Consider the following 12,540-nt stretch of genomic DNA (forward strand, 5'->3'; position numbering starts at 1 on the left):
CCAGGTGGCTCAGCTGGTTAAGCATCAGACTCCTGATTTCCCTCTGGGTCATGATCTTAGGGTCCAGAGACTGAAGATTAAGCCCCGAGTTGGGCTCCGTACTGAGTGTGGAGTCTGCTTAAGTATCTCTCTCTCCCTCTTCTGTCCCTCGCCCCCCCATTCTCATTTTCTCTTAAAAAACAGGCAGGGGCGGAGGGGTGTGTGAGAACAGTAAGAAAAAAGTGGTAATATGACCAAAGTCCAAAACCTGGCAAAAAAAAATTCAATTAGGTCTTAAGGATCAAGAATAATCCTTTTCAGTTCAATGTCCCACCTTACAGGCCCATTGCAGTACCAGTACCACCCCCATTCCATGGCTCTGTGGGATCCTGCCCCCAAGTCTCCCAGCAGAGGCCATAAGGCCTGCTGGAACTGAGGCAGTGGCCTATAATGATCTTTGAATTGCCTTTGGGATCATTTCTCCTCCTCCTTGAATAATTCATATTCATAGCCACATCACTCCATCACCCCACCTATCAAATCCAAGAAGTCAACAGTCTTTCTTCATTTTGCCCCATCTCTGTCCCCTTTAGTTCAAACTAGTAGTATTTCTGCTAAAAAATCCTACAAGTTCTTTATCAGATGATTTTCCTGCCACACGCTTAGTGTTTTTTCAGAACAAGCTTCCTCCCTTTATGCAATATGGATAGGCTGAGAATTTTCCAAATCATCAAATTCGAGTCCTTTCTTACCTTAACAATTCCATCTTTAATTCTTCTCTCTCCATTTATATTTTACTATAAGCAGTCAGGAGGAATCACACTGTTCCATCAATACTTTGCTTAAAAATCTCAGCTAAGGAGTACCCAGGTGGTTCAGGCGGTTAAGTGTCTGCCTTCGGTTCAGCTCATGATCCCAGGGCCCTGGGATGGGGCCCCACATCAGGCTCCCTGCTCATCAGGGTGTCTGCTTCTCTCTCTCCCCCCCCTTCCGGCTCTTGCTCTCTCTCTCTAATGAATAAATCTTTTTTTTTTTTTAAGATTTTATTTATTTATTCATAAGAGAGACAGAGAAAGAGGCAGAGACGCAAGAAGAGGGAGAAGCAGGCCCCATGCAGGAAGCCCGATGTGGGACTCTATCCCAGGACTCCAGGATCACGCCCTGGGCCAAAGGCAGATGCTCAACAACCGAGCCACCCAGGCGCCCCTCTAATGAATAAATCTTAAAATAATAATAATAATAACTCCTCAGCTCAATATCTAATTGCACTGCTCACAATTCTTCCTTCTACAAAATACTACATCACAGTTCAGCCAAGTTCCTTGCCATTTTATAAGAATTACCTTTCCTTCAGTTTCTAATAATAATACGTTCCATTTCTGAGACTTCACCAGAATTGTCCTTAATGTCTGTATTTCTGGCATGCACCTCAAACCTCTTCCCAGTTACAAAGCTGCTACCACATGTTTAGGTATTAGCTACTGAGCACTGCACTTCTGGTACCAAAAGCGGTCTCAGCTTGGGCTGCCACAACAAAATACCAAAGAGTGGGTAGTTTAAACAGAAATTTATTCTCACAGTTCTAGAGACTGGAAGTCCAAGATAAAGGTGCCAGCACGGCTGGTTTCTGGTAAGTTTTCTTTTTGGCATGTAGATAGACATTTTTCTCACTGTGTCATAACATGGTGTGTGTGTGTTTGGGGACTGGGTTTTAGGGGACAGAGAACAAACTCCTTGGTGTCTTTTCTTACAAGGTACCAACTGATCACAAGGGATCTATCATCTGACCTCTCTAAACCTACTTATCTCCCAGAGGCCCCATTTCCAAACACCATCACACTAGGGGTCAGAGCTTCAACATATGAATTTGAGGGGGTGGGGGGAGGCACAGTTCAGTCTACAACACAACAGCTCAGCATGTTTCTGATAGCTTGGGTAGCAGAACATACCTTCTTTTCCCAGGAGAATGAAAGGAGCACAGAAGAGAAGGAATTAAAGAAGATTCTTTGAGTTGGTGTAGTATACCAAAGGAATGCAGATTTCAGCAAGAGATTTCTCTGCTGGGGATCCTGATTATCACTTCACTGTAATAAGTTCAAGATGTGGCTTTGGAACACTTCAAATTCTTTGAAGTAATGAAAAAAATGAACAGAACTTTTGTAAAAACATTATGGGAAAGATTCAGGATTCTTCAGAGAACTTTGAAGCAATTTTAGAAAACAGATCCAGGCTAAACTTGACTCATTTTCTTTGAAACCTAACTCTGTGACTGGGTTGAAATACCACTGTGAAAATAAAGGCCTAACAGTGACGGCTAGGGACTATGAAATGGAATCATGACAAGGCCAAGAGAGAACCAACCACCTCCTATATACTCTATTTCTAGACTTAAATGTTTAATGGGCTTAGCAATCATCTCAACAGTCAGATGTACCGTGGCTTGAGTTTAATAGGAGGTCACACTGATGTGAGGACAAGATGTGGAGGGTAGGCTGCGTGACGTTGAAGGGCCTTTTTAATACTTCATCCTCTGCGTTTTCTACAAGGATGCAATAGTGGTTTCTAGAGACTACATGCTGCTTCTAGATGAGGATATTGGCCTTGTTCTTACATAACTAAAGGGAAAGCTGAGAGCAGTGCCAGCTATAAGAGCCCAGAAAAAATGAACTAATTAAACTGGCCTCAATCATTGAAATAAACTCAGGCCACCTAGAGCTGTAAGATTAAGTAAAAGGGATAAGCAAGGGCTTCAGGGAGAAAATCGTAAAAAGAAAAACAACAACAACAAAAACAAATAAAAAAAACCCCAAAGACGTCAGAAAGTATTGGAGGAAAGGAAGTAGATATCCAGTAAGTAAGGAGAAAGGAGAGAGAGCACTCCTGCTGAGGAAAGGTACACCAGATTTGAGTTCCTTGGAAAAGGAGAGAGATCATTTCGGGAGATTAAAAGAAGGGTCAAGAAGAAAACAAACCCACTGGGAAATCAACAACAGAAAAACAATAATAGTGGCTGGCACTGAAAAAGATCTTTACAACTCAAAAAGATCTTGGCAGTTTATTCACACTCAATGGCACAGTGCCTGGCATATAATAGACGCACACTAAATATTTGCAGAGTCAAAAAAATGGTACTGAGTCCCACAACATCCCTGAGATCTTCCCAAGTTGGTACAGGGGAGATACAACAAAATACAATATAAAAAGAATGAAATCTACACAAGCTAGCTACAATTTAGAACAGGGACCACCTTCAGATTTGTGAAGCCCTCAAAATCACACGAAAAAATTCTGGTCACACTTTTTAGCAAAAGAGTTCAGAGCGTTTGATAATAATTTCAATGTGAGTTACCAGCAATTGATATATGATTAAAGTAACTACTGTGCTGGCAAAAGCTAAGTGGGAATGTGATATAGATCTCTAAAATTAGCTTAAGTGATTCAAATGAAAATATGCAAGAGTGCAGAGACACTCAGACAAGTTTTATATCTAGATTACAGTTTCCTGTGTCGGTGTATCTTACCTGAATTATCATCCTTTAAGCATATTGTACATGGTAAACTACACCTCAAAGATTCAGGTTCACACTGTGAGTCTGTTGTTCTTTATACTGTACTTCCCCCTCCACGCCACAAAAGCAATTTTCAGCTACATTATCTCATTCGTGTTCCTGATGTTGCCCAGCAAACTTAGGAGTACACTAAAGGCACTTAACCGTTTTAGATTTTGATTTTGGTTTCCTAATAAATGTCAAAGACACTTCTATGAAATACACCACTCACGTAATCCTTTAAACAGCAGGGAATGCGAAATATACTCTTTCAGGGGAATTACATATTCCAGTGGAAAGAACTAGAGAGGCATCCATCCACCACGTCAAATCCGTGTAGATAAAGCTCACAAAAGTTTCCGACCTGGAACCCCCTAAGTGAAAAATTTCCAAGAAATATAAAAACCGAAACACTCAACAGCAGCGCCCTGGCCATTTATTTACTGAAGCTCCGGTTGCTTGAGGGTGAATTTTAAAAACGTTGTTGCTTTTCCTAATCATGAAAACAAACTAGTGCTCGTCTTATTTGTTACTGTTCCTTAACCGACCCCCCTCCCCTTTAAACTAGGCGGAGAATCGAAAACCACAAAGATACTACACTTTGATGTGTCCTTTAAAACAAGTATTTTACATTATGACCATTATTACACACCGCCCCCTACACGGACACACACTCAAGGAAACGGAATGAGCCCTAAGGCGAAGCAGGAACTACAGAGGAAGCCAAAGAGAAAAAAAAAAAAAATCTGTATTTGAGCAATTTAACCTAAAGCCCCGTCTTTGAACCGCTAAACACCCCGGGGACATGTATGGCCTTTTTTTTCCCTTTTTCCGGGTGAAAGAGATCAAGATGCTGTAAGAAAGGCTTAGAAGGCCCGGAACCCCGAGGTCAGTGTAGCAAGAGCGTCCGGGGTGGGGGTGGGGGTGGGGGTGGGGTGGGGTGGGGGCGGGGCAGGAAAGCGGGTGAAGAAGAGGATGGCTGGAAGGAAACGGAGAAGCGGGAAGGGGGCAGGCCGCTGGGCTGCGGGCGAAGGAGACGCCGGGCGGGAGCCCGGGGGTGGGGAGGAGAAGGGGCAGGGAGCCCCGGCCCCGCCCCGGGGAGGCCCGAGCGCCCGGCCGTCCCCCTTACCAGCGGGAGCAGGAAGCCCCAGAGCAGGGCGGTCGCGGCCGTGAGCGGCGGCCGCTGCGGCCCCATCGCACTGCTGGCGCCCGGCGGCGCGGCGCTTCTGGGCGGGCTCGGGCTCCGCTCCCGCCGCGGCGCTGCCTCCGTGGCCGGGCCGGACGGGCGCGGACGGCGGGGGTGGGCGGGGGCCGCCGCTCCTGCCGGGGCCGCCGCTGCGGCGCCGACTTCCTCTTCCGGCTCCGCCCAGAGGACGCGGAAGCCCCGCGCGGGGCACGTGGAGGCCGGGGCGGCGCGCGCCACCAGCCGGGCTGCCTCTCGGCGCTGCGGGTCCCGGCGTCGGGGCGTGGCTCTCAACGGCTGCCGCCGCGGCCTGCCCGCAGAGTCCAGGGAGCAGGGGCCCGCCCCAAGCCGCTCTGTCCGTTGCTCCTCTTGCTCCCGGGAGCCGCCGTGCACCTGCTCCGAGCTCCGGTCCCCACCCGGGCGGGCGGGGCCCAAAGCCTACGTGCGCCGAGTCTTAACTCGCCCACCGCAGTCTCTCTCCTCCTAACTGGTCTGTTTGCACCCTGGGCAGGGGTCTTAGATTTTTTTATTAGAGAGAGAGAGAGAAAGAGAGACAGAGGGAGAAGCAGGCTCCATGCAGGGAGCCCGACGTGGGACTCGATCCGGGGTCCCCGGGGTCACGCCCCGGGCCGAAAGCGGCGCTAAACCGCTGCGCCACCCGGGCTCAATCAGGTCATGGCTGTCACTGCCCACCACACTTAGAACAAAATCAAAACTCTACTCTGGCTTAAAGACTTTACCTAAGTTGGTCCCTGTCTTCTTTGACCCCATGTTCTCGACTTTCCCACGCTTTACATCCACGTGGGCCACCTCTCCTTCTTTTGTACTGGTAGTCCTTTGTCCTCAGTGGTTTTCTCTCCCTCGATACCGGTTCCTTGGCATTCCCTCGCCAGCTTAAATGTCACTGCCCCAGAGGGCACTTCCTGATACACCCTATCTCAAGTAGCCATCCAGTCACTTTCATTACCACGTGGCTTATTGTAATTCTCTGCAAGGCGCTTTTCACTCCCATAGTCTTTTGCTTATGTGTTTATCTGTGATATCGCCTCCCACTCCCAGCAAAGTAAGAAGTGCCTTTGCTTATACCTATATCTGGCATAAAGTAGATCCTGAGATATTCATTGGATAGGATGCTGTCCCTGCCATCCCACAGCTGAGTTTAGCAAGGGACACAGATGTGTGAGCAAACATAGTTCAGTGTGAATAGTGACTTTTTCGTTTGCACAAGATGCCATGGGAGTATCAAAGGAACTTATAAAAGGGGTGCCAGGAAAAATTCCAACCTAAGTTGAGTCTAGAAGGCTGAGTTAATTTTAGCCAGGCAATGGGCAGGGGAAGGGGGAGACTTCCAGGAAGAGTGAGCCATTAGTGTCAAAGCCAAAGGTGACATTGGAGGAACTGCAAAACTGGGGCGGGGCTGAAGTTATGAGTAGTGAAAGATGAAGTGAGAGTAGAGGGCCGAAGCCAAATCGCGAACAGATTGGGACGTCTAGCTTGGGACTTTATGCTTCATCCAATTGTTGGTGGAAAGCAGATTCATAATAACTAAAGCAGTGAGTTTCTGGTTTAGAAAACTCTTTGTGGTGGCAGGCAAGGTGGCAGTTGGATTGAAACAGGGCAAGGGTGGGAGCCAGGAAACCTGTCAGACAGCTGTGGTAACCTAACCCAGGCCAGGCATAGTGAGAGCAACTGAGAGAGTGGCAGTGGAAATGGGGAGGAGGAGATGGATCTGAAAGATATGTAGCAGAATTTGGTAACTGAGAGGACATGGGACATGAAAGAGAGGGATGATTGCTAGGGTTCTGTCCTGGGCCATTTATTGAGATGATTCACCACAGGGGTCGGATGGGAGGGGGGTTGTAGAGAGGAATATTTTGGGCATATTTTGAAATTGATGTAGGACATCCAAGTCAAATGTTTGCAGGTTGGTGGCTAGGTAGGTTGGTGCTAAGGTTAGTGGCAGAATGAGGCCAGAACACAGGTTTCCTGCCTATCAATCCTCGACACTTTTTCATACTTTCTAGCTACTGAGGGCAAGCAATTTTCCTCTTTAGTAAAATGGCTGTGATGGACTAGATGACTTCATCTCTAAATATTCCCTCCTGCCCAGAGTGGCACTTTGCCTGGTGAATCTCCAGTGTGGCTCCTGAGGCTGTCTGAAGATCTTTGGTTTTCCTGTCTACATTTATGCCCACTTTTCCTTCTCAACTGGAGAAAATTTTGTGCTTGCAGTCAAAGAAACTGTGTTATAGGCTAGTTCGTTGTGCAATACTTCTTTGCTTGCTTTAGTTTTCTCAGTTAAAAAATATGGACACTAATACTTGTACTGCCTGCCTCACGATTATCGTAAAAACTACATGATTTGTAATGTGGGTAAAATTAATCTGAAAAAAAATTTTTTTAAAGCAGGAGGAAGAGAAGGAGAAAAGGGGAAAGAAAAGAATAATAGAAGGAGGGATGCCTGGGTGGTTCAGTGGTTGAGCGTCTGCCTTCGGCTCAGGGTGTGATCCCAGAGTCCCGGATGATGGAGTCCCACATCAGGCTCCCCATGGGGAGCCTGATTCTCCCTCTACCTGTGTCTCTGCCTCTTTCTCTGTGTTTCTCATGAATAAATAAAATCTTTTTAAAAATCCAGTTACAGAAAACAAGGATCATTAGATTAAAGATCATTTTAATTTCTAAATATACTTACTTAATGGAATTTTTTCCCAATGATAAAAAAGAATGTTGTAAGTTGTTGGAACCTATGTTTTCTTCTAAGTGTTTTATAGTTTGTGGTCTTATATTTTACGTCTTTAAAGCATTTTGAGTTGATTTTTGTGCTTATCACTTTTTTAACGGGAATAACGATTACCACCTCAGTCTCAGTAATTATCTTGTCCATAGATTAAAAAACTGCTTAGAGTTTCATGATTTTGCTTTTCTGTAAAGACTACCTGTCTTTGGTTAAATGCTTTCCTCCTCTAATACCTGTTTATGAGGCATTTCTCCTTGAGGAGAACATGTGACTTGAGTGCTTCCTGGTTCACAAGAGGTGAGAGAAACAGAGAGGTGAGCCAACATCTATGGTTTCATCACTAGATCTTCTGTTCACCTGTTCACATATGTTTATTACTGTTTTTGGCAGAATTTCTCCCCATTGGAGTTATGTCAATCAGTCAAACATAGTTTCCAGTTCCTACATGAGAGGCAACTTGAATCTTAGGGAGCACAGAAGAATATTTGGTAGCTGAAAATATTAGGAGAAAGAATTTCCTAAAGCTCACAGTTGTGGAGCAGCAAGTGACCAATGTGATAGACCAAAATTCAAACTCTGGTTACTTCTCTTGGGAAATCTTTGTCAACTCTCAACAGGGAAACAACAACTCCTCCTCCTCCTCCTCCTCCTCCTCCTCCTCCTCTCCCTCCTCCCCCTCCTCCTTCTCCTATTACTATTATTACTACTTCTTCTTCTTTAAAGATTTATTTATTTATTTGAGAGAGAGAGCTGGCACAGTGGGGAGGGGCAGAGGGAGAGAGAATCTGAAGCAGATTCTACACTGAGCACGGAGCCCAATGTGAGGCACCACAACCTCAGCTGAAACCAAGAATTGGATGCTTAACTGATTGCACCACCTAGGCGCCCCAACAAGGAAACTTATTGAAAGCAACACCATGCAAAGTTTAATAATAATGTCTTATAAACCATTACTATTATTATTATTTTAAAATTCACATTTACACTTGTGTTTTTTGCATACATTATCTAATTTAATTCATGCAAAGCAGTTTTATGAAGTAAATTATTACTTTCATTTGGCAGATGAGGAAGTGTAGAGGTCAAATTATTCATATGAAATCTCTCACAATATATGAAGCAGGAATTTAAACCCAATCAGATAGGATTCTGACAGATAATGGAGTAGGGAGCATCCAGAATCTGTGAATTGGATTCCCCTTTGTATCATTGTAGGTGATCACTTCTCTGCCTTTTGGCTAAGATCAAGTGTATCACTGTAGGTACTCGATAAATGTTTGCTTAATTAAGAACTTTTGCCAATAATTAAGATGGCTGTGTTGTCATTTTGAATATTTTTAGGTTCAACTAAATTATTTCTGAAGTATCTTCTAAAGTTTAGACAAAACTAGACATTGAGGAACCACTGGATCTAATTTTAAAAAGTTCTTTTATTTTTAACATTCTTTTTAAAGATTTATGTATTTGAGCATACATAAATACTCTCTCTGGAGAGAAAGCAGAGTGGGGGCAGAGGGAGAGGGAGAGAGAGAATCTCAAGTCAACTCCCGGCTAGGCTCAGAGCCTGACACGGGGTTCGATCCCATGACTCTGAGATCATGAACTGAGCTGAAAGCAAGAGTCAGACACTCAATCAGCTGAGCCACCCAGGTGTCCCTAGTTCTTTTACTTTAATTTACTTTGAAAAATCTGAGGGTTTCCTCATTGGTAATAGGAGGAAGAAGTTTAAGTTGCAGATTTCAATATTAAGATGATTCTTTTGGGTGATAAGATTACTAAATCCAGAAATATATATATTTTAAAGTTATGTAGTTTTTTGAACAGTTTAAATTTACTAAGTGAGCTCTTGATAATAGCATAGATTTTTTTTCCTTCCAGGTTATATTTTACACTAAAAATGAATAACAATAACTTGATATGTGTATACGATAACATTATAGATAGACTATATATGAATTCTTTGAACAAATAGGTTGCTTTATAAAAAAATTTCTAAAAGAGAATGTATGGTAAGCTACCGTTATATTGTTCCTGGTGTTGGGGCATAACAAGAGGTGTTATTGTCTATATAAATCAGTGTGACTTCAAGACAATGGTTGGTTTTAGATGTTGCTGGGAATGGCAAAGCCTACCCCATTTCCAAGCTTCCCAGGCAGAGCAGACTGAAATCATATGTTATTAAAATCCCTTTCTGGCTTCAGGTGAATTAATTGACATAGTTTTCTTGCTTTGGCACTACAGTATTATCTCTTGGCAGGTTGAGACTACTTTGGGCTTTTAAAACCAAGTCACTTTATTTATAGGAGCTTCCAGATTAATAAACTATCACCTACAGCAAGTACATGCAGTCAGATCTTTTTGATGCACAAGGATATTTGCAAGCTTCTAAGATGCCATTCATTATACAGTGGAATAATTTCCACATGACCTTTCTGGCTCTATTTTGCTATGAATCTATGAACTATTTAGCTACTCAGGGAAGACAGACTCAGGATTTTTTGACTAACAGTATAATTCAGGAAACTATATTGAGCCCCTATTATGTGCCAGATGAATAATGAAAATCTACAGTTGTTAACCAGTGCTTTGCTTTCCCCAATTGACCAACAATTCATAAAAATAAATTTATGTCTTAAGTCAATATTTTATGAACTATCTGGTTTGGCAGGAATGTTCATTCATAAAAATGTGTAGGCTGACCCTTGTGAATTCTTTGCTGAAAATATAAAGTATATAATTATGTTTTCTCATTAACAAGCTTTGACTGCATTAAGCTTTCCCCTTCTTTTCTATGTTTTTCATTAACCTACACCTGGCATTCTGTGTCAGGTGTACATGCCGGAGATCGCAGCGATAGGGCCTCGTGATATCGCCAGCCCGGTCTAGGCATTAGTGTGCGACCCAGTCAGCAACTACAGCTGGTCATTTCCAGCCACTCAGATCAGCTGACATGGGGACATCAATTTGAATGAGGCTAGTGACCCACTGTCACAAGATACAGACTTAGGACCATGAGTTAAAAATTCAATAATGAAAGAGAAGAGCACAGAAAATAAAGAAGTATTTTACAATTGATAGAGATAAAAAGAGTGCTATATATTCTTTACCTTTTTTCTGGAAATATAATATACAGAAAGGAAAATGCACATATTGTAAGCATTGACCTTGATTAGCTTTCACAAACTCCACAAGTCTGTGTATTCAGAATGTGATCAGAAACTAGCATTACTAGCTCCTTAAAAGTCCCCTCTTGTGTTTCCTTCTAGCTACTATTTACTCCCAAGAGTTACTGCATTCTGGCTTCTTTCTTCCTCCAGCCTTAAGATATAATAGACATATAACATTGTATAAATTTAAGGTGTACAATGTGATAACTCAGTATACATATATATTGTGTAATATATTATGATTGCCACAATAAGATTGGTTAACACATACATTACCTCACATAGTTACCGTGTGTGTGTGTGTGTGTGTGTGTGTGTGGTGGGAACATTTAAAATTTACTCTCTGAGCAACTTGTATGTATAAAAATCATCATGCTGTACAGTAGATCCGCAGAATTTAGTCATTTTATAAGTGGAAGTTTGTACCCTTTGATTCACATCTCCTCATTTCCTCCATTTGCTTCTGGCAACTACCATTCTACTGCTTCTGTGAGTGCTGCTTCTTTAGATTCTGTAAATAAGTGAGTTGATACAGTATTTGTTTTTCTCTTATTTCACTTAGCATGATATCCTCAAGTTTCATCCATGCTCTGCCCGCCAAGATTTCCTTCTTTTTTATGGTTGAAAAAATATTTTGTGTATATATGTGTACATATCCATTCATTTATTGACAGGTACTCAGGTTGTCTCCATGTCTTTGCTATTGTGAATAGTGGTGCTGAACATGGGAGTGCTGATATCTCTTCAAGTTAGTGATTTCAGATAGATGCCCAGAAGTGGGATTGTTGTTTCCACAGTGACTGCACCAATTTATATTCCCACCAAGAGTGCACAAGGATTCCCTTTTCTCCACATCCTCACCAACTATTATCTTGTCTTTTTAATAATAGCCATTCTAGCACGCATGAGGTATATTGCATTATGGTTTTGATTTGCATTTCCTTGATGATTAGTGACATTGAGCACCTTTTCATATGTATGTTGGAATTGCTTTCTGACTTCCGTCACCACATATTTTGTCCCTTCTGAAACTTCGCATAATTTGTAATCATATAATTTGTACTCTTTTGTGTCTTGCTTTTCTTTCAACATTATGTTTGTGAAATTTATCCAACTTGTTGATGTGGTGGAGACCAGTTGATTAGATTGTTGTAGAGTATTCCATTTAATCAATATATTACAATTTATTATCCATTCTCTGCTTGTGAGCATTTGGGTAATCCTCTACTTTCCATGAATTCAAAAGGAAGAGCATGTGTTTTAAACAATAAAAGACTTGGCCTGAACTTGTTTCTCCAGTCTCGGGTTTTGTCATTTCTCTAATCTCACTGAAAGTTCCAGTCACTCCTGGCCATTGAACATTCTGGAAAGCTGTTTGCCACCACCTATGCCTTAACCTGGATAATATCCATTCCTCCTTTGGGCCTTAATTGGGATGCCACTTCTTCCAGAAAGCAAGTCCCTTCCCCCAAGCTACTAGTGAACTTTTGCAGACAGGTCACAACTCAGTTATTATATAATCTCTCCTCAATTTTAATAAATACAGAAATTTAATATGAACATTTCCAAAAGAAAAATGTTTCTTTTTAAACATCATTCTTGAAACATAGTCTTCTACTATGGTGTTTCAGTGGAATTTTATATTTGTTAGATTAGAGAGGCCAGTGGAATTTTACATTTGTTGGATTAGAGAGGCCAGGGTCAAAACATGTCTGCAGTATGTTCCCATCTCCAAGTCCTCTGAGAAGAGAGAGAAAAACAAGTGTGCTAAAGATTCTCAGGTAATTTCCCACCTGAGTCTGTCTACCTTTGGATAATAGCCTGGTTTCTCTATCTCCTTTGGCCCAAGGCTGCTTTTCAGGTTTGGAGGGACTAATCTGAGTTGGAAGATGCATGTGGACTGGACTAAGGTGATGATAAGAAGCA

At 42.5% G+C, this 12,540-nt stretch overlaps 1 protein-coding gene across 6 annotated transcripts in view; it reads right to left on the bottom strand.

Moving 5' to 3' along the window:
- SPPL2A (signal peptide peptidase like 2A) overlaps window positions 1–12,540 on the bottom strand; it is a 151,726-nt gene that overhangs the window by 51,666 nt on the left and 87,520 nt on the right. For 3 of the 6 annotated variants that reach the window (XM_077881083.1, XM_077881082.1, XM_077881081.1), the window contains exon 1: window positions 4,657–4,876. The exons of 1 other annotated variant lie outside the window; for it this stretch is intronic. In XM_077881083.1, coding sequence (XP_077737209.1) covers window positions 4,657–4,722 — 66 coding nt within the window. In that variant the 5' untranslated portion in view covers window positions 4,723–4,876. Of the gene's footprint in view, window positions 1–3,500; window positions 3,528–4,656; window positions 4,877–5,450; window positions 5,594–12,540 lie in introns of those variants that run through there. 2 more of the 6 variants (XM_077881080.1, XM_077881079.1) reach the window with 2 other exon arrangements.

This window comes from Canis aureus, chromosome 32 (genome assembly GCF_053574225.1).
Source record: "Canis aureus isolate CA01 chromosome 32, VMU_Caureus_v.1.0, whole genome shotgun sequence".
Taxonomy (NCBI): domain Eukaryota; kingdom Metazoa; phylum Chordata; class Mammalia; order Carnivora; family Canidae; genus Canis; species Canis aureus.